Raw genomic sequence first — 20,939 nt, 5'->3', positions numbered from 1 at the left:
AATAGTATCTGCTCTAGGGTGAGGGTCCATCGCAGATTTACTTTGCTCTGCTTTAAGCTTCAGCTATAGCCGCTTTCCTCCCATCTCCACCAGGAAATGTTTCCTCGAAACTAGAACAGTTTTTTGTAAAATGTCTCTCAATGTTCGACGGTTTTATGAGGCTGCAGTTGCTTCTTGTTGAAATTTTCCCGTTCCATCTTAAATTCTGCACGAGGCGCCGAAAGTAACAGCTGGATGTAAGGGGGAGCGAGGAGGCGGACGCACACGCTGAGATAAGCGAGATTTATTATAGGCAAATCCAGGGTTGTGGTCATAACAGTCCAGGTTCATGTAGCCGATACGGATAGAATGAGGGTAAGACATGACAAAAACCAGAATCAACACATCAAACAAAGACCAATACAATCATACAAAGACCAGATACAAAGATACAAAGACGGGCAAACACAAGGGGCAAACACAGGGCTTAAATACACGGAACAATGAGGGACAGGTGAACACAATCAGGGGCGGAGTAACCAAACAGGGGGCAGGACTGAAACCAAAACAAAGGAGCACATGGACAGGACTGGGAGGGGCCAACCGTGACACTGGAGAGAGACAGTCTCTCGTTGCAGATTTAATGTACCAGAAAACCAACTGTGGTGCTTATATATGCGATTAAGTCCGTTCATCTCTAAATGTTCGTCTTAATCTCTTTGCCTTTTCGTAGCTACGACTTCGTTGCTATGTGACGTGTAGTCTACACGGCAGTTCTTAGTCGTTGAGAACCAGGGCTTTAGTGCTTAGCTGCACACTTTGGAGATTCAGCGTCCAGTCTCAAAGATATTTTACTGACACAGCGACACATTTTCATAATCACTACTTTTAAGTACTAATTACTATGTTTTTGAGATCTCATAATATGGATAAAGGTTTGACGTAGTATCTCATAATAATAACTTACTATGATGTACTATCTCCTAATTATGAGTTAATACCTCATAATTACTTACCATCTCATCTTTGAATTAGATTATAGATTGCAATTTTAACAGGTTCTCAGTAATCTTGGCAATTCAGTGGCACACTAAGAAATTAGACAGTGCTTGGACTCGCCGAGCACCAGTGACTGGGTTTTACCTTCATTACCTTCAAATTTTTGGACACTGTATGACCTGGTTAGTCTTAACTGTGGCCAATGAGTGCATGTAAATTTTGCAAATGCAGAGAGCTCCTAATGAGCAGTACCTTGGTTGTGCAGTGTAATACGTATCTGAATGTAACCCAGCCTCTTGTAAGTCCTGTCTGCTTCATTTCACACCAGCCCACACGATTGACAGGTGCTACAGAGCAGCTCTCCCTGGTGGGCGGTTCAGAAGGGCTCAAAATGTCACAATGTCACCAGAAGAAAGATAGCCAGTGGCTTTGATTGATGTTACAATCACACTTCTTTCTTTTTTTCTTTCACTGTCTCTTCCGTGCCTCTTCTGGAACATTGTCTTCCTTTTAGAGCCATAAAGCTGCTGTTGTGTTTGAGGCAAATAGACATTAGTGTCATAGGAGTCTGGAAGTGGATATATTGGCCAAATATAAGGAGAAGCAGGAATTACAGTGTAATAGTGCCTCAGGTGCCCCAGGCTGAGCTCTAATTTCCAGCATTAGGGCCAGCCGCGGATATCGGCTTGGCCCGCTCTTTCTACAGAGCCAGGGGAAATAAGTGCAATCTCACACAGGTCAAAGAGCCACCCAAACAGCATAACAGCACTCCATCAGCGGGGGTCGAGCGCTTGCTGAGGTGTTTAACCCCTGCCACAGCGCGAGTGCAGGCGCACGGGCATCTGACTCCAGCCCACCAGGTCAATGGCATCCGTCCTGTCTGACAGACTGAACCCTAAGGCCGGGATCAGCCTCTGATTGGCCTGAAGAGTGAGTCAGTGGGGGGATGAATGGGGGAAGCTCAGGGGTTAAATGGTCGGCTACCTTTGGAGCCTCCGTCCCTGACACCCATCACACATCACATCACAGCTGCAATCACAGCCCTCTGAGAGAGCAAACTAGCCCGACAGGGAGAGGCGTCAATCCCATTGATTGAACGTGCCGTCTTTTTCTTTCCATCTCTGGCTCTCTCTCACTCTCTCTTGCTCTATTTTTCTTTTTCTCTCTTTCTGTCATTCTCTCTCTCTCTTCTTTCAAGATTTGGCATAACTGTATCAAGTACATTAACTCTCTCTCTCTCTCTCTCTCTCTCCCTCTCTCCCTCTCCCTCTTTCTCTCTCCCTCTTTCTCCCTCACTGTTCTTCTTTGTCTTTCTCTATACCTATTTCTTGCCCTCTCTGTGACTTTTTCCCTCTTCCTCTTTGCTTCTCTTTTCCCCCATTCAATTCTATTTGCTCTTTTTCTGTCTTTCTGTCTTTGTGGTCTCTCTCTCTTTTGCTGTCTATTTATTTGTCATTCTCCATTGCTCTGGCTCTAATTTTTTCCATTTCCTCTCTCTCTCTCCCTCTCTCTCCCTCTCTCTCTCTTCTCTCTCTCTTCTCTCTCAATCTGTCTGTCTCTAGTTTTTGTCTCTCTCTCTGTATTTCTTTCTTTCTTTTTGTTTTTTTTTATTCAGGCTAGTTGTTTTGGAATACCTGTGTCAAGTTCATTGATAGTCTCTTTCTCTCTCTCCTTCTATCCCCTCTCTTCATGCTTTCTCACTGTTTTGTCTCTCTGGCTCTCTTTTTTTACTCCCTCTATCAATTTCTTTTTTTTAATTTTCTCTCTGCTTCTCTTTTCTCCTCTCTCTATATCTCTCTCTTTAGTCTCTACCTCTCTTTCACTATCCATTTATTTCTTTCTGTCATTGTCTCTCTCAGGTTCTCTCTTTCCTTTCTCTGTCTTTCTCTCTCTGTTTTTCTTTCTGTCATTCTCTTCTTTATATGTCTGTGTACCTCTGTTTCTTGCTCTCCCTGTCACTCTTTTTGTCTCTCTCCCTCTCTCTATTCTCTCTTTCCTTCTCTTTTGCTGTCTATTTATTTATTGCTCTCTGTCAGTCTCTCTGCCTCTCTTATCTGTTTTTCCATCTCTCTCTCTCTCTCTCTCTCTCTCTCTCTCTCTCTCTCTATAGCCCCTATCTGCCTTTCACTATCTATTTCTCACTGTGTCACTCTGTCTTTGTCTTTCGACTCTTTCCCTCTCTCTCGATCTCGTTCTCCTGGAGGGGGGATTCTCTCGTTTAATGTTTTCGTTCTCATCGTGTTCCAGAAACGTCCTCATCATGTAGTGTTGGGCAGGCAGCTTCTGACTGAGCAGCCTGCTTGTCAGCACAGACACTAGTGCTGAGCTACTACCTGCTCATCTCACTCCACACCACGCTGACTGTCAGAGCTCACATACTGCTCTGCTAAACTACCCCCTGAAACCTGGGCCTGTTATTCAGTTATCAATCTTAAGAAACATTCAGTTAGTACTATGAAGCAGATCTGTTTTAAGTATGTGTAGTTGTAAGAGTAAAGAACATACAGAAGCTTGGAGGGGAAGTTCACAAATTTCATGTAAGGCCTGAAACCATGATAAGTATACCCTACTTAGGAACATGGCTTCTGTTAACAACAGCATAGGATATACTAACCAGCTAAACAGGATCATCTAGTAATATTCAGATTTAATTCAAGTGCGATTGTGCTTTGCCCCTCACAGATCAGTGAAACGGTGATGCTAAGCTACTTTCTACTTTGAAATGTGAAATGAGAATAAAGAGCCTCATTACTTCATTCAGAAGCTGAAATCTTGAGTGCTTCCACATATAGTTCAGTGTTTATAGTCCAGTTTAAGTCCTGTTTTAGCTGTTTTTTTGAAGATTCGGATTCCTTCTGAAGTTATATTTGCTGAAAGATATCTGTCATCTTGGTTGCCAGTCCCAGATGGCTGTGATTGGTCAAAGAATTCATGCCACTGGCAAAAGTACACAATAATCAAACATCTGAATAAAATACAGTCATATTTTTGCTGTCTAAAAAATCATGTTTGGTGTGCAGGATATCGTCATTTGTACACTTGCTTGAATTCATTTACTGCTGTCTGAATAAATTGCACATATAAATCATGCTCAGTGTGTATAGGCCTTGAATATATGGAACACTTCAGGGTTTCCCACAAGAATATTCCAGAAGGAATGAAAACCCCATTTTTTTATAACACGTAAAACATCTGGGCAGGGCCATATTATATGAGCACATGTGGCAGTCTAAGGTTTCTCTAGTGGGGGCGCTATTAACATGCAAATCATATGCAAATTTGTCTGTATAAAAAAAGAAACAGCTACAAATGCAGATGTTTACAGTCACAACTGTAAAACAGCTTCAGTAGTTTTAAAAACTCTTACTCAGTATTATGATATTTACTGTGATTTTCAGTAAAGATTTTCATAATCAGTTCACAAGCATGTATGCCTGTAGCCTTAATTGTGATATAAAAATGTATGCATAGGCTATAGAAATCAAAAATCAAGATGAATCAAGACGCATTGAAAATTATTTTATAATTACATCTTAGCAGCATGAACCAGAATTAAATTGTCATGTGCATAGACATTCTCATACCTATTTCTTCTTCCATTATTCCATGAACAAAACAAGTGGGTTTAATAATTATTTGTAAGTCGCTTTGGATAAAAGCGTCTGCTAAATGTTAATGTAATGTAATGTAATGTAATAACTTGTTACATTAATATAGAATCCAGTGGATGTGGGCGTGGGATATATCGAGTATTTACAAATGATTTTGATTGTACCTCAGACAATCAGAGTTTGGAGCCAAGATTATTTGTTTAATTAAAATACATTTAAACACAGAAAGTGAAAATGAAAAATACACCTTTTGTGGCTTTGATGTTTTAGTCTTCAAACCCTCAAAATATGAAATCAGTGGTTGCCAGGTTGTGAAGGATTTGTAAGCTTAGGAACAAAGCTCAGTGAAGCTGTCCGTGGCAATGCTGCATTACCTAATTTCTCACTCCTCAGGTGGTGCAGCTGGAGGAGCTTTTGGCTGTGCGCCACTCTGTGTTTGTGGTGGGCAATGCCGGCACAGGAAAGTCTCAGGTGCTGAAGTCCCTCAACAAGACCTATCAGAACATGAAGCGCAGGCCCGTGTGGGCAGACCTCAACCCCAAAGCCGTCACCAACGATGAGCTGTTCGGCATCATTAACCCAGCCACACGAGAGTGGAAAGATGGTGAGGGCTTGGCTCTGTATTTCTCTGCCTGTTTGAACCTGAAATCATATTGTGTGTTTTGTTTTTTAAACAGTTTGATGTAGTTTGTAAACATTGTTCAATTCACAACTGTTTTCATCCAGATTTGGAAACTAAGCTGAAAAATAAAGTCTATGATGTCACAGCCATGAACACATTTACGTATGACATTACACGCCCCTTTAGTATACAGCAGTTTAGCTGCCCCTTCACACTAAGGTGCTAAGTGGTGTTGTTGCTGCCTGGACTGTCTCTAGACTTTTGAGGATCCTAAGCTGGATCCCTCCCACCTTGCTAGCTGGTGCACTGTAAAATTAGATGCTAACTAATAGTAATGACTACCACAAGCTTTCTAAACTATATCAATATACACTATATTTCCAAAAGTATTCACTCACCCATCCAAATAATTGAATTCAGGTGTTCCAATCACTTCCATGGTCACAGGTGTATAAAACCAAGCACCTAGGCATGCAGACTGCTTCTACAAACATTTGTGAAAGAATTGGTCACTCTCAGGACCGATTGAGAATGATAGCATCTCAGCCACAAAATGGTAGGTCACATAAAATGACAGAGCGGGGTCAGCAGATGCTGAGGCGCATAGTGCGCAGAGGTCGCTAACATTCTGCACGGTCAATTGCTACAGACCTCCAAACTTCATGTGGCCTTCAGATTAGCTCATGAACAGCGTAGAGAGCGTCATGGAATGGGTTTCCATGGCAGAGCAGCTGCATCTAAGCCTTACATCACCACCCGCAATGCGAAGCTTTGAATGCAATGGTGTAAAGCGCTACCACTGGACTCTAGAGCAGTGGAGACGTGTTCTCTGAAGTGATGAATCACACTTCTCCATCTGGCAATCCGATGGACGAGTCTGGTTTTGGCTGTTGCCAGGAGAACGGTACTTGTCGGACTGCATTGTGCCAAGTGTAAAGTTTGGTGGAGGGGGGATTATGGTGTGGGGTTGTTTTTCAGAAGTTGGGCTCAGCCCCTTAGATCCAGTGAAAGGAACTCTTAATGCTTCAGCAGACCAAGAGATTTTGGACAATTTCATGCTCCCAACTTTGTGGGAACAGTTTGGGGATGGCCTTCCCAAAGAGTTGAAGCTGTTATAGCTGTAAACCCTATGGATTAAGAATGGGATGTCACTCAAGTTCATATGTGTATGAAGGCAGACAAGCGAAATATAGTGTATGACTAGCTAATTTGTATTTTGCTGATTTTGCTCACATTGGCTTAAATTATAGATCACCTTCTGAGCATTCCAGGGGTCTGTCTCATGATGCAGTGCTTCTTACCTACCCAGCTAATTTTAAGATTAGTTTGATCTAAGCCTGACGGCAGGAGTAACTGTGTTGCTTTTCTACCAATGTAAAAGCTTTACATATTTAGCATGATTCCTTTTTCTACATTTGGCATCTTCTCCTCATGTTTATATAATAAATGTCATGCTTTCATGTGCACATTCATGAAGATTAATTACAGCCTGAGTATCTAAGCTTTGATTATCAAAGAAAGTTGTTAACGGATGTTGTAAGACAACTACAGGCTATAAGCTTAATAACACATAAAAACATACCTTTATCTTTATATTATTTATCATTTTAGTATGCATTCTTTTTTAAAACTTGATCACAATTTGCTTTTTGCCCTCACTTGCGCACCTTAGACAATGTAATGGTACAATTATTAAGTCAGAAGTTGTTAGGGGGCTGTCTGATGGTCACAGGGTCCTCAACAGCTACTTATGTTACTTATTATGTAGAGCTAGAACTATTAGGTAGAGTTATTGAAGTGGAAGATGGAAAACAGTTCAACATTGTGTCATTTCTGGCTGAAGAAAATATCCCTGAAACTTTCCAAAAGACCCCGACTTTTGAAAAGAATGGCTTAAGTTCAGTATTTCCAGCATCCCTGAAGATTCCAAGAAATTCTTAGAACTTTATTTGTTTTGTACTTCTCCCTGGACCGCTCTTTGAACAAGAGACAGTACAGTGGGGCTAACTTCATATGAAATTAAAAAATGAAAAAAAGTGAAATATGGCCATTTTAAACGCTTGTTCTGCTCTCCAGTTGCCCACTGTTTTGCAGCATGACACTGAGAATAGGATTTCATTTCAGGCCTGTTTTCTAATATCATGCGTGAGTTGGCCAACATCAGCCATGCGGGGCCCAAGTGGATTGTGCTGGATGGCGATATTGATCCAATGTGGATTGAGTCTTTGAACACAGTAATGGACGATAACAAGGTACAGCTCTTAGTCTTCACATTTCAGTTCAGTGAATTGCATTTAAACTGCTGGGCTTGAATCATATTGCCAACAAAATTAGCTTACACAGTCATGTAAATGACCGGTAATTAGCCAGCTAGTTAAAACCATCTAGATGCTGTGTTGGGTGTGTGTTTTTATTTTTTTTCTGTTGGACAGTATACTGATTGTACATGTTTGTGCGTTGGTGTGGAACACTGTAGGTGCTGACTCTGGCCAGTAATGAGAGGATTCCTCTGAACCCTACGATGAGGCTGGTGTTTGAGATTAGCCACCTCCGCACTGCTACTCCTGCTACTGTCTCCAGAGCCGGTCAGACAAAAAATCTTTCTCATTCACTTGTACAACAAAAACCTCTCATTCCCTTCTTATCTAACGTCACCGATACACTCATTAAAATCTGCTGCTGGTGGATTTAGAATATGTGCATGTCCACATATTATATTTGTGGGCAGTTACATGTGGAATCAGTATGTGGAATAGGAGCTTTATGTGTGCTACTGTGTTTTCTGTCACTGTAAAAAAGAAACTCCTTGCTGCCTTTATTGTTGAATGCTATATGACAGTTTCTGCATGAAAGTGTTCACATGTTCAGAACTGAATTTAGATCACTAAGGTTTTATTGTAGTTTTTTTTTTTAATCAGAATAAAAAAGGCCTCTAGGTGGTGAACCCTCTTGGTGGCTCATCTTACGGCAACCCCCAACATGTTAGCCTCTAGTGTTCTGTCTGTTCTAATTTATATTTGAATGTTTTAGATGATTTTTTTTTTACAAATAAAAGCAACTGAAGTACAACCCCATTTCCAAACAAAGTTGAGACACTGTGCAATATGTAAATAAAAGCAATAAAAAATGTGCAAATCATTTAAACCCTATGTTTCATTGAAAATTGCCACATTACCACCGTGTTGCATCATTTTTTCTTTTAACAACGCTCTGTAAGTGTTTGGGAACTGATGAGACAAACTACTGCAGTTCTGAAAGTGAAATGTTTTCTCATTTCAGCTTCTTACAGGATTTTTGCTGCTCACTAGTTCAGGGTCTCCTTTGTCGATTTTTTTTAAAGTTCATAATGCACTGAATGTTTTCAGTGGTGACAGGTCTGGACTGCAGGCACAACACTTTAGTACCCAGACTCTTTTACTACAGAGCCATGCTGTTGTAATACATGCAGAATGTTATTGGACATTGTGTTGCTGAAATAATCAAGGCCTTCCCTGAAAAATATGTTGTCTGGATAGCAGCCTATGTTGCTTCAAAACGTGCATAGATCATTCAGCATTAATGGTGCCTTCACAGATGTGCAAGTCACCCCTGCCATGTGCACTAATGCACCCCATACTACCGCAGATGCTGGCGTTTGCCATGCAGCCTTTATACAGAGTGGTCAAATTAAAAATGGGCATATCATTAAAAAAAAAAACAAAAAAAAAAAAAACAATACAATTTCTCAGTTTGATGTGATGTCTTTATGCTATTTTTAATTTAAAATAGGATTTAAATGATTTCAACATTGTTATATTCTGTGTTTATTTACATTTTGCAAAATGTCCCAAGTTTTTTACAAGTGGGGTTGTATGTTCCCATACATTTATTTTCTTGTTTAGAATGATGATTTAATAAAAAAAAATACAAATTTACAGCTTTGGCTCTTTACATATCAAAGTTTTATTATATTCAGTACAACAGTAATGAGAAGTGTGGATTAAAAAGAGAACTAAGAAAAAAATTGAAAATGTTATAAAAATTATGAACTGTAATTAATAATTTACAGTAATTTCTTGCTAACAAATTGCTATGAATAACTGGTCACCAATTTTTATCAGGCATTCTGGATAATAATTGTACTGTTAGTTTGTTTTTAGTGCTGTGCATTGTTCTCAATTATTAATCAATCAGTGAAGGAACATGTCAAATGTCGTGTACAACTTTCTTCATCTTCAAAAATGTTTATTAAAGTGAATGAAAGCTGTAATTAGCTATTAGGTAAAACCTAAAATGTAAAGAATGCAAAAAATGTTTACATTTTCATTAAGTCACAACACTATGAAGTCACAGACTACCCTTTTAACATACAGAAGATTAGGAATATTTCGCGTCTCACGTCAGTCACGTTTTATCGTTATTCTGATAGAAAACATCATCAGCACTTACTGATCTAAACTGTACTCTGAATTAGCTCATGCCTACCCTCAGAAGAAATCACAGTGCAGCCAATGAAATAAGCCTATGATCTTTTATTCAGTGATAAGAACACAGTAGTGCACAGAAAGCTCTGATTCTATACGCTGCTGCATTTCACTGTGGTGAGTTTGAACCTGCACGCACTCTAACTCCTCTGATGACAGGTTTAAATGAATTTAAGTGGCAAAGTTTTAGAATGGATTGCAGGAAAATCAGCTGGGTTGATAGGGTTAAAAAACCTCATTGAAAATGGTTCTATTTAGCACCAAAAATGTTCTACTAGTGTTACTAGTCATAGAAACTTTTTTGGTAATATATAGAACATTTATTTTTTTTATGTGTAATGAATATGTAAATGGAGCCCCAAAAATTCACAGACCTTGTAGTGTTGATGACTAAATGATTGTGCAACTGAAAACTTGAGTATAGTTTGCTTGTGCCTTTTGAACATATAACCTACAGTTGTTTTCTATAAACAGGTATTTTATACATCAACCCAGCGGATTTAGGCTGGAACCCACCAGTGTCAAGCTGGATTGACAGGAGAGAGGTTCAGTCAGAGAAAGCCAATCTGACCATCTTGTTTGACAAGTACCTCCCACCATGTCTGGATACTCTGAGATCAAGGTAATGCCAGAAGTTCTTACAGCCAGATGAAGCTTCACTTTGCTTCCCGGTTCTATCCATACTGTGCAGTTATAGGACAGAAACCTGCTGTTTCTAGTTGATAAATCCAGCTGTGGCAGCAAATTCTCAGCAGTCATACTGACACAGCTGGCTGTGTTCTTCCGCAGATTCAAGAAGATCATCCCAATCCCAGAGCAGAGTATGGTCCAGATGCTGTGCCACCTCCTGGAGTGTCTGCTGACCCCAGAGCACACGCCACCAGACTGTCATAAAGAACTCTATGAGCTCTATTTTGTCTTTGCTGCCATCTGGGCCTTTGGAGGGGCCCTGTTCCAAGATCAGGTACCAGCATCTGTATTTGCATTCTATTTAAACACTAGCACAGAACATTTAACCACTACTGAAGACAGTACCACAGATGGTATTTAATTTCCCTAATTTGTTCTTTCACTGGCAGTTAAACTGCGTTGTGTGTTTTTTGAAGCTTATCATGCATATATCATTTAGTAGCATAAAACTCCAAACACGGCATTCAGATTTGTTTTTTCTGCAGCTGGTGGATTACAGAGTGGAGTTCAGTAAGTGGTGGGTGACGGAGTTCAAAACCATCAAGTTCCCCTCTCAAGGCACTGTATTTGACTACTACATCGACCCAGAGACTAAAAAGTTTGAACCATGGTCTAAGATGGTGCCCAAATTTGAAATGGATCCAGACGTACCTCTCCAGGTTGGTCTATTTATTTCACCCTCAGAAACTGAGAGTTATTATTGTTGTTTTGCTATATATCTTATTCACATAATTGTTTAAATCTATTTTACATAATTACATACTGGTTATGTAATTAATTACATTCATATGCAAGCTACATTGTGTATTGAACAGTTTGAGTCCAGACTTTCAACTTGATTTAAAAAAAACAGTTTAGACCGTACAAAGACAGTAGCTGTTATCAAATTCAGATTATAATAACATCTCTGCTTTTCTGTTTGTAAAAACGCACATCCACATTTTTGATGGAATATCCAGCATCTGGGCTCTGATTGGCTTGTTGAATCTTGCAATCTGACATGTTGCTCTGAATGCTATGCTCTGAATGGGTTGTTGAATTCTGCACTGTAGCTAGGTGAATCTTGCAATGTGACTGGATTACAGGATATTTTTCTGATAACCAGCAATAACTGCAACTTCTACGGAATAATACACCTACTGCCTTTTTTGACCAGTATGACAGCGGCTAGTTTATACAGTTTAACTATCCACATCTTTGAAATGCCTGATTACATCATGTATTCTGTCATGGCTTTTTGCTGTGTAGGCGTGTCTGGTTCACACCACAGAGACTATTCGGGTGAGCTACTTCATGGAGCGTCTGCTGGAGAGGAGACGGCCCATCATGCTGGTGGGAAACGCTGGCACGGGCAAATCTGTGTTGGTTGGGGGCAAACTGGCCTCTCTGGACCCTGACAAATACAGCATCAAAAATGTCCCCTTCAACTACTACACCACATCAGCCATGCTGCAGGGTACGTATACGTGCACAGTCCTGTATAAGAAATTACTTTTTTCCATCTATTTTATTAAAATTAAATGATTCGGGAAAAGGTCAATTTAATGCCTTCTGAAAACTGACAAAGGTTCATTTATTTGTTTATTTTTCCGGGATGGGGTGGCGTTTTCTCTGGGCGTCAGCTGCTCTTTTGTGCTGTTGTCCTCTACTGCCTTTTCAATCTGTTGAGTTTGATATTCATCACTCTGCGGCATGTGCAGCCATGTGTCGCCGCCGCTTCCTCTGCGCTCTGCGTCGTTCATCCACACCACAGATCACAAACCACATTTTACTCGTCAAAAAATAGCAACCAGGCGAAGAATAGGAAAGGTTGTAGCAATAGCCATGCGACTGCATACATATAATACATGAACAGTGTCTCATTCAGAAAAAATGCTATGCTTTTATTGCTTTATTTATTTATATATTTATTTTGCTGTAATCGTTTCATAAATATTTTGTACTCTCCTTGCACGGCAATCTTATATTTATGAGACAGCAGACTGCCAGTTCATTAACCGTGTTTGCATGGTTATGTTTGCATATGCAGGAGCACAAAACATCTACTGACAAAGAACAAATGCGTGTAGTGGGTTTTAGAGCAACAGCAAAGCTTGATTAATTGTCTTGTTTAACTGTGGTTGCGCTAGGTGTTTTGGAGAAGCCTTTAGAGAAGAAAGCAGGAAGGAACTACGGCCCCCCGGGGAGCAAGAGGCTCATCTACTTCATAGATGACATGAACATGCCAGAAGTGGACGCCTACGGCACAGTGCAGCCACACACGCTCATCCGCCAGCACATGGACTACAACCATTGGTATTCAACACATGAATTGCTACACCCACACTATCAATGTTCATAGAGATTTGGTGCCATTCTGTTACCTAGATTGGCCTGTATTATTTTGATTAAAATTGATTCATTGAAACACATACAGAAACATTCATCTGGGAACTAAGATTGGTCAAGATGTTCATAGTAAACCTTGTGACTGGTTAGAGGGTTTGTTTGTATATTGCATATCTGGGATCTTAGTATAGCAAAGGAACATATTGTGATGAATAACCAGTAATATGTTGTGCAGCCCTATTATATATAAATAGGTGCTGAATTGCATGAAAGTAGATTCTGCTGTATTAACTGTAGTAGTGCTGGAAGTGGATCCCAAAAATGGTCAATTCTCTTGATTCCAGGCTCTGACGCTTTGGACTCCACACAGTGGCATTCAGATTATCCCACACCTGTGTGCATTTATGTGATCTTCTCCTGTCACTCAGCATGTCTGAAATAAGCATTCTTTCACAGCACTTGCATCAAGGAATTCACTGTATTTTATTCTGGACAAAGTGGAAAAATATTAACCAGAAGTGGTTAAAAACAAAAGCCTTACAGAAACGATTTGCATTTGCTGGTCATCCTGCTTCACTCAAGGGGCAGGTTATACTGCTTCTCTTAAGTGCTGTGCCATTAGAATCATGTACAAAATACACTACAGTGATGTGTTTCGCTCACAAAAACTGAGAACTCAACACTTGAAAAACAAAAGCGCTGCAGATACATTCTGATTTTGCTGGCTGTAATCAAGTCATTATTGTTTTTCCCATTAATGTACACACTTAAAAATTGGAGTGCCAAAAGAGCTTTTTCACACAGTTATATAGAAGAGATGCTTTTAGTTCCCTGAAGAACTTTTCAGTGGATGGTTCGTCTAGTGTAAATGAGTAAATGTGTGAGTGTAAAGTGTAAAGAACCACCACATAATGTAATGCTTCCAGGAAGAACCCTCAAATTGGTATAGAGCCTTTATATTATCTGAAGGTTATTTAAACTTTTAGAAGGTTCTTCATACCTACAAATGTCTTCTTGTGCAGAGGAGGGTAATTCAGATCCATAATGTAAAAAAATAACCCACCCAGGATTTTGTTTCAAGGCAATTGGAGGCAACCCTCAGGTCAGGCATGAGATGTAATGGAATACAAGCATTCAGAAAATGTATTCCAAATGCAAAAATTAAGGATCTGTATTCAGTTCTAGTTCCATTTTGTAAAGGCTGTATTAATGACTGCTTAATATGACAGCTGCAGAGTTTGTATGCCTTATTAAGGTGGATTCTAAATGTATACTGAATGCATTACTGTTTATGTACTGTAATGGAATACTTTACTGAATATATTTAGGCCAATGTATTCAGTATTCAGCCATAACTGCTTTTTCAAGGTATTCTAGCCAACTCACCTGACTCTGTTGTTAAAATCCAGCGTCAGTCTTACCTGCATTTCCAATCTGGCTTGTGTTCACACTCAACCTTTTTCTGCTTAATTACTGTTAAATTCTCACATAGAAGAGCATGTGTAAACGAGGCTTCATCACTTGGCTTGTTTAATCGAGTTGTGGAATTGTGGAATGATAGTGCTTGATCTCTAGAATTAAGAACAATTATGGGGTAGAATGTACTCCATTGCTTGGAATTGGAATCAGGATTTCTGGAATCAAACAGCCCGAAGTTAAAATGGTGAAGTGAAATCACAGGCATTCAAAAAGCAAAAAAAGAGAAAAAAACCATTAGATCTAGTCCAGTTAAGAATATCTCTCCTCCTGAGACACGCCCACGTGGGTGTCTGTTAGCAGGTAATTGCTGTGATGTGTGCAATTAGGCTGTTAGCTGTTCTTCTAAATGCGGTATTTACTGCACATAGTACTAGAGGAGTAAATTGCATCAAACTGAGTAAATTGTGATAAATATGGCACGTTTGTGTGCAGCCTGGTGCAGCTGGAGATGGTTTGTTATTAAACAGGCAGAGTGCATAGTTTCAGTTTTGCTGAATGTCTGAGGTAAGTTAGATTGAAGATGTAGAGAAATAGCTGAGGTCAGTATATCCTTTTGAACTGCAGTGGATTTGGGCGAAGGCAGGCTAATCATGCAGAAAGTATATATCTGTGTGTATATGTGTGTGATGGTGCATTATGTCTTCACAGGTATGATAGGAGTAAGCTGCAGCTGAAGGAGATCCACAACGTGCAGTACGTGTCCTGCATGAATCCCACTGCTGGCAGCTTCACTATTAACCCACGCCTGCAGGTAGCTACAATACATCTCACAAACTCACTTGCTTCTTAACTGTTGGGCACACTGCACAGAAAATGCAATCACACACTGATTCATTTTCGCATTACTTTTGGATTGCTCTCTGGGTCTCGTAGCCAGCGTTATCCATTGTTTCACCAAGCAAAATGTGATTTTTATTGTATTTGAATTACCTAATCATACTGAATATGAAACGGAATGAGAATAAAGCGACGCTTAGCTACACAGCATTACTGACCAGTACACTGTTAATGCTTCAGATATAATCAGGTACGAAGATATGATTTTGTTCATGATTGTTTAAACACTTCTGGTGAAAGCAAGGTATGTCCTATGATACAGATTCAGGTTTAAATTCCAGCTGTGTCGAGTGCCATCCAAAACCTTATGGTCCTAGGATGCATATCATCATTGTCCAAAGAACACCTCAAAGTAATTCTCCAAATAGTAACTTTAAAGGAGAGGGCAAAAACGTTCTTTAATTTCAATGTAAGAGACTTCATTTTTAGCAGTTTTGGAGCATTTCTATCCAATCATCCAATCATCATGAAATTTTCACACAATATAAAGAACAGTTGTTCAGCTCAAATGATGCAGAAAAGTAAAGTACTTGACCATGTTTTACACTACAAACTCCTATAGAACCTCATGAAAAGAGATTGCTTGGTACCTGCGTCAACAGCCAGAGTTCTCATTTGAGATGGTAATGATGTCTTCCAGGTTCTCCTTTTACACTAATTACACTACAAGCTCAGGGGCAAAAACTCCAAATACACTAACTCTTCAGTAGACCAGAGTGCTTCCTTTTTCCACAGCACTTCAGTCACACAACCTATTTGAAGTGAAAAGAAGTGAGCACAGCCTCTGCAGCAAACTAGAAAAAGTAGAATATTAATTATGATTAGCACAAAAAATTACTAAATCAGTGCTTAGTAACATTGCCTTTGTAAATGTATCCAACTAGGAGTTTTTCCATTCTTGATTTACGAACTTCCTTGCAGAATGTTTCGAGTTCTGTGACATTCTTGGGGCATCTTGAGTACACAACTTGTTTAAAATCAACCCATGGATTTTTTTTATGTTTAGGTCAGTGGACTGTAATGCCCATTCCAAAAACTTTTTTGCAGAAGTGAATGGTGGATTTGGATCATTGTCCTGCTACCCCAAGTGTTACCTCTTTGCAAAAACTCCAGCAACACTATTGTGTCTGATCAACTTGCACCAGCACAACACACACTAACACATCACCACCACATCAGTGTCACTGAACTGCTGAGAATGATCCACCACCCAAATAATACCTGCTGTGAGGAAGTCCTATGGGGGTCGTGACCACTGAAAAATCGTATTAAATTGGGGCTAAAAAGTATGCAGAGAAACAGATGCACTGCAGTCTGTAATTCTAGAACTGTAAGTACTGTAAGAAAGTAAGTTAAGCTGATTAAATGGACAAAGACAGAGAACACACTTCTGCACATTTTGAAATAAAATTACTGTTTATTTGCTGAATTTAACATTGGAAAAACATAAAATATGGCCTGTGCAAAACTTACAGCACATTTCATGTTTAATTTTTTCAAAATGTTAAATGCAAAGACATAAAACAATTTTTTGCACTAAAATTTGCAGAAAAATGCATTTCCTGTAAAGGATGTGTCAACTTTTTTCATCGTGACTTGTAAATGAGGTTGACTGAGGTTGTTCAAACCTTTGCATGGGACTGTATTTATCCAAAACTGTCATTTTACCTTAGAAGGCAAAATCGTTCTGAACTTTGAATCTAAATGAACCCCTTGATATCCCAAGCTTGTTACATACTAAGGCTTATTATTAAATAACTACAGGGACTTCAGTGCAAACTGGTTGAGCTATTTTCTTAGGTACATATAGATGTATGTAATAAAATTTTAGGTCCACTGGTGGGTCCTGGCCATTTATGGCATTATTGTAATGAGATTTGAATCATGCAATGTCTTCACTCATTAAAAATTTTGATTTCAGCCTTTTGCCATATCAGTATTGCAAAGGCTAGATTGATTGTTAATGTGTAATGATAAAAGATTGTACAGCTGTAGGGTTTGTCTGAATATGTATAATATTGACAGAATTCAACATTTAAATCTGTATTTCTTAGGCCTGCATGTTTTAAAAATGTGTTGTGGGCGAGAACTTCATTGTTTTCTGATTATGTAATCTAAATCACATCTGATCTGTTACTACCCAGTTAACTATTACTCATTTTTATGCAAGCAGGATGGTGCCAAAATCACACGTTGTATGCTTTCTTATTCCATCAGTTTGTTTTCTCACTCATTCTCCTCTGCCGTCTCTCTGTCTGTCTCTTAGGTGCACTGAAGTGAAATTTTCATAATATTGACCTGCTTACTTATCACAAGCTCTCCTATCTGGTCCTGCTGTCGGCATTTCAATGAGTCAACTCAGTAAACATACAGATGTAGCACATTGAGTTTGGACAGATGTGTGTGTTTATCTGAAACTGTCTGTTCCTCGCAGCGCCATTTCTCGGTGTTTGCTCTGTCCTTCCCTGGAGTGGACGCTCTGAATACTATCTACTGCAGTATCCTTGGCCAGCACCTGAGCGGGGAAGGATTCGGAGCTACTGTCCAGAAGAGCGGTCCCCAGCTTGTCCAGCTGGCCCTGGCCTTTCACCAGCGTGTGACCGCTACTTTCCTGCCCACCGCCATCAAGTTTCACTATATCTTCAACCTGCGTGACCTCTCCAACATATTCCAGGTACTCGGACCCTCTTTAGCTTGTTAGACCATGAATTATTCAACGCTAGCCGACCGCGTCCATATCCCAGATGCCCTTGCCAGCCCTGAATGCCAATGCCAGGCTGTTTTCAAGCTGTAAAAGTTGTGTAGGCCTTATTATGTCCAAGTTTAGATTTATGACATTGCTTTCATAAGCCTTTCAGCTGTGGAGAGTGAAGACACTGTAAGTAATTTCTCTTTTAAATGACTATTGATCTGAAGGCAAAGCTAATACTTTGAAATGCGTCTGAGGCTAGTATAAAGAAAAAGGGGAATAGATCACATCTCACAGGTCGTACGCTTTAATGTATTCAAATGACCATCGCACTTCAAACTTAAATACACCTGCTGGCAATCTCTTGGCAAATATCTCCGTCAAAAATCATCCCTTTATGGCTCAAAGGGTTTCTTTGCTATCTTAAATGAATAATTAATTCTGACACTTTTTTTAGATCTGCATAATCTGGTGGAAGAAGTTCCACTTGAGACAATAAACCTAGAAAATTAGCCATTTTTATTCCAATTAGACCATTCTTGATGTTTCTCTCAGCGCTTAGTCTTAGTGTTCCTTTGGTCAAATTTTTGTTCTTTGTTGTCATTTTCATTTCACCTTCCCAAAGCCTGCTGGGAACTCCTCTCCATTAGCTCCGGCTTTACACGTAAACAATTTAGCGCCTGTTCTTTTTAAGTGTGACAGTTCTATCCCTTTCCTTGTTATTGCGCTGGCTTAGACAAGCTGGCGATGACTTCCTTTGCTTAAAAAAAAGGAGAAAAAAAGAAAGGAAGAAAGACGAAAATGCTTTATTGGGCCTCTTTCCCTGGTGTGAAAAAGATGAAAGACGAAAAAAAGGAGGCTGGCCTCTGAACCTCTGCTCATTGTTTTCAGTGCAGCTGGAGTAATGAAGCAAAATGAGAGAGGGAGAGCGGGAGAGAGTGAGAGAGGCAGATGAGACACAGCTGAGAGAGCATTTGAAGTACTGGCCTTAGTTCTGCCTTACTAATTCAGCTCCCAGTTCAGCTGCCTGAAGGAGGGCCAGACAGGAGAGAGCTGCCTCAGAGCAACCTCAAAGTCCTCTCCGTTTTAGCCCTCGCTTTCACTTAGGCTTTTACTGTGTACAAAACTTTTCCCTTTTTTCATCTTCATGTTCTTCATTATTCATTTGGAATGGCTGTTAAGTTTGTTATTTTCCTAAGAATGAGCGAAACCGTGGAGTTGATTGTTGGATGATTACTTTCTCAGACGTAATAGGTTTATGACACGCAATGCTAACAATTTGCTGTTACGCTCAGGAGTGGCCAAAGGCTCAATGTTGTGCCTGTTTCCTTTTGTGAATTGTTTAAAAATAGAACGGGAATAGGAAATAAGGAGCCATATTTTTCCCCCTGTAGCTTGAAAAGTTTTTTAAAAAGTTCTGTGGGGAGGAAAAAAAACCCTCTTTCATTCAAATAGTGCCACAAGGTTCAGTACGTATTTGGACTGCTCTGACAGACACAAAGTAATTAATTTATAGCCTGTGAGTGTGGATGCTTAGATAATTAGGCTCCATTGAGGGCTAAATCCATCAGCGAGTGCTGTGAAATCTCCGCTGTGAGTTGACAGCCTCGTGTTTTCTGTAGGGTCTGCCATAACTGGGAGACAGAACGCTAGGCAGTCTGCTCTGAGTGTGTGTGTGAGTGTGTGTGTGAGTGTGTGTGTGTGTGTGTGTGTGTGTGTGTGTGTGTGTGTGTGTGTGTGTGTGTGTCATCTTAACTGACTTCCTCAGGCGCTTTCTTGGCAAGGCTGTAAGGGAAGGCTGGGACTGGAGCTTGCTGCGATGCAATGGGCAATCAGTTTGATTTATTTGTTTTTTCCAAGGGGGGCACCTCATGATACATGCCTTGCTACCTTTTCGAAAGTGCGTTATTTGACAGGTGGGGTGTTTCCTGCCTTTGTCTCTGGTTTGCCACCAGAATTCTAATTTTTAAAAGGAAGCATTTGACAGTATAGTGAACAAAAAAAAAACAATTGTAACAACTCCCAATAGCATCTAGCAGTCAAATAATAGTGGAAAGTATAGCCAAAATTTATTTCACAGTATAATTAAAATTTTTGCCAGTTTCGGTATACATCACAGTATATATGGACCTTAGACATCTACAGGGTCATGTTATGATCTATTTAAATCTGGAACATTGGTTGAGACAGTAATACTCTATATGTATACAGAATCATCATTTATAGGGTACTTTATATTGAAAAGTGGCATTTGGTAGTGCTATGATTGTTTTGTGTTCAAAATAGAATATTTCATCATTTTTTTAGATATAATTAAGGTATGAGTCACTCAAAGAGAAGTCCAAGTCAGTTAAAACTCTGAAATGTGTTTTGAACTCTGAGCCAATTCAGTTGACAACTTCATCTTTGTTGAATTTCTCATATGTGCGACTCATATACTCGTGCCTCAGATTGTCAGACACTGCTCAGATTTAGAAAATATTACAGTCATTCACACTTACCAGCTGGTCCATGGCTTGTTTCGTACACATGGCCCTGACCGTGTGGTGTTGTCTCATACAGCTGATTGAGTCAGGTGGCTCCTTTTAAGCTGGAGGTGATTGAGAGTCTGCTGCATTTTTTTGAAACTTGACAAATATCTATTCCACTCAGCTGAACAGGCTAATGCTAGCATGATTTAGGCTGTTTGTATGTTGTGTTATCTATGCTTATTTGTGACTTACCACTATATGACAAAACTCATACATGAGAAAATGTTTTAACCCACAGCTACAACTAGACGTGTGGTGTCTAAAGTTTTCTTCTTTAGTTTTGGTGTCGTGGTTGGTGTAGTGTAGTAGGTAACACCTTTTCCTTCTACACGGTAGACTGGGGTTTAATCCACCGCCTGGGTAAACACCCTATACCCTATACACTATACCAATAAGAGTCCTTGGGCATGACTCCTAACACCGCCCTCGCCTACCTGTGTAAAGCAATCAAATTGTAAGTCGCTCTGGATAAGAGCGTCAGCCAAATGCCGTAAATGTAAATGTAGTTTTGTACTGGAGCCAAGAGGATAAAGTTGCTAACAAGTAGCGAAGGATTATGTCCTAAATCTGTGCCTCAAACTGTTTTGAGTGTTGTATTATGGTGAATAGACATATGGTTTTACTGTATGCAGGGCTGCCAACTCTCAAGAACTGGCCATGAGACTCATGCAGTTTGGTCTGATCTCATGCTGTCATGTCACAGTTGGCATT

General features: G+C 39.8%; 1 protein-coding gene across 1 annotated transcript in view; it reads left to right on the top strand.

Moving 5' to 3' along the window:
• LOC108424873 (dynein heavy chain 9, axonemal) overlaps positions 1–20,939 on the top strand; it is a 167,439-nt gene that overhangs the window by 65,598 nt on the left and 80,902 nt on the right. Inside the window, exons 33-42 of the mRNA XM_017693145.2 lie at positions 4,983–5,193; positions 7,336–7,463; positions 7,688–7,796; positions 10,149–10,296; positions 10,464–10,638; positions 10,850–11,023; positions 11,613–11,820; positions 12,494–12,659; positions 14,820–14,922; positions 17,443–17,682. Of these exons, the coding sequence (XP_017548634.2) occupies positions 4,983–5,193; positions 7,336–7,463; positions 7,688–7,796; positions 10,149–10,296; positions 10,464–10,638; positions 10,850–11,023; positions 11,613–11,820; positions 12,494–12,659; positions 14,820–14,922; positions 17,443–17,682 (1,662 nt within the window). The remainder of the gene's footprint in view (positions 1–4,982; positions 5,194–7,335; positions 7,464–7,687; positions 7,797–10,148; positions 10,297–10,463; positions 10,639–10,849; positions 11,024–11,612; positions 11,821–12,493; positions 12,660–14,819; positions 14,923–17,442; positions 17,683–20,939) is intronic.

Source organism: Pygocentrus nattereri, chromosome 13 (genome assembly GCF_015220715.1).
Source record: "Pygocentrus nattereri isolate fPygNat1 chromosome 13, fPygNat1.pri, whole genome shotgun sequence".
Taxonomy (NCBI): Eukaryota; Metazoa; Chordata; class Actinopteri; order Characiformes; family Serrasalmidae; genus Pygocentrus; species Pygocentrus nattereri.
The sequence above is the reverse complement of the archived record's forward strand: the minus strand, read 5'-3'. Positions and strand labels throughout refer to the sequence as shown.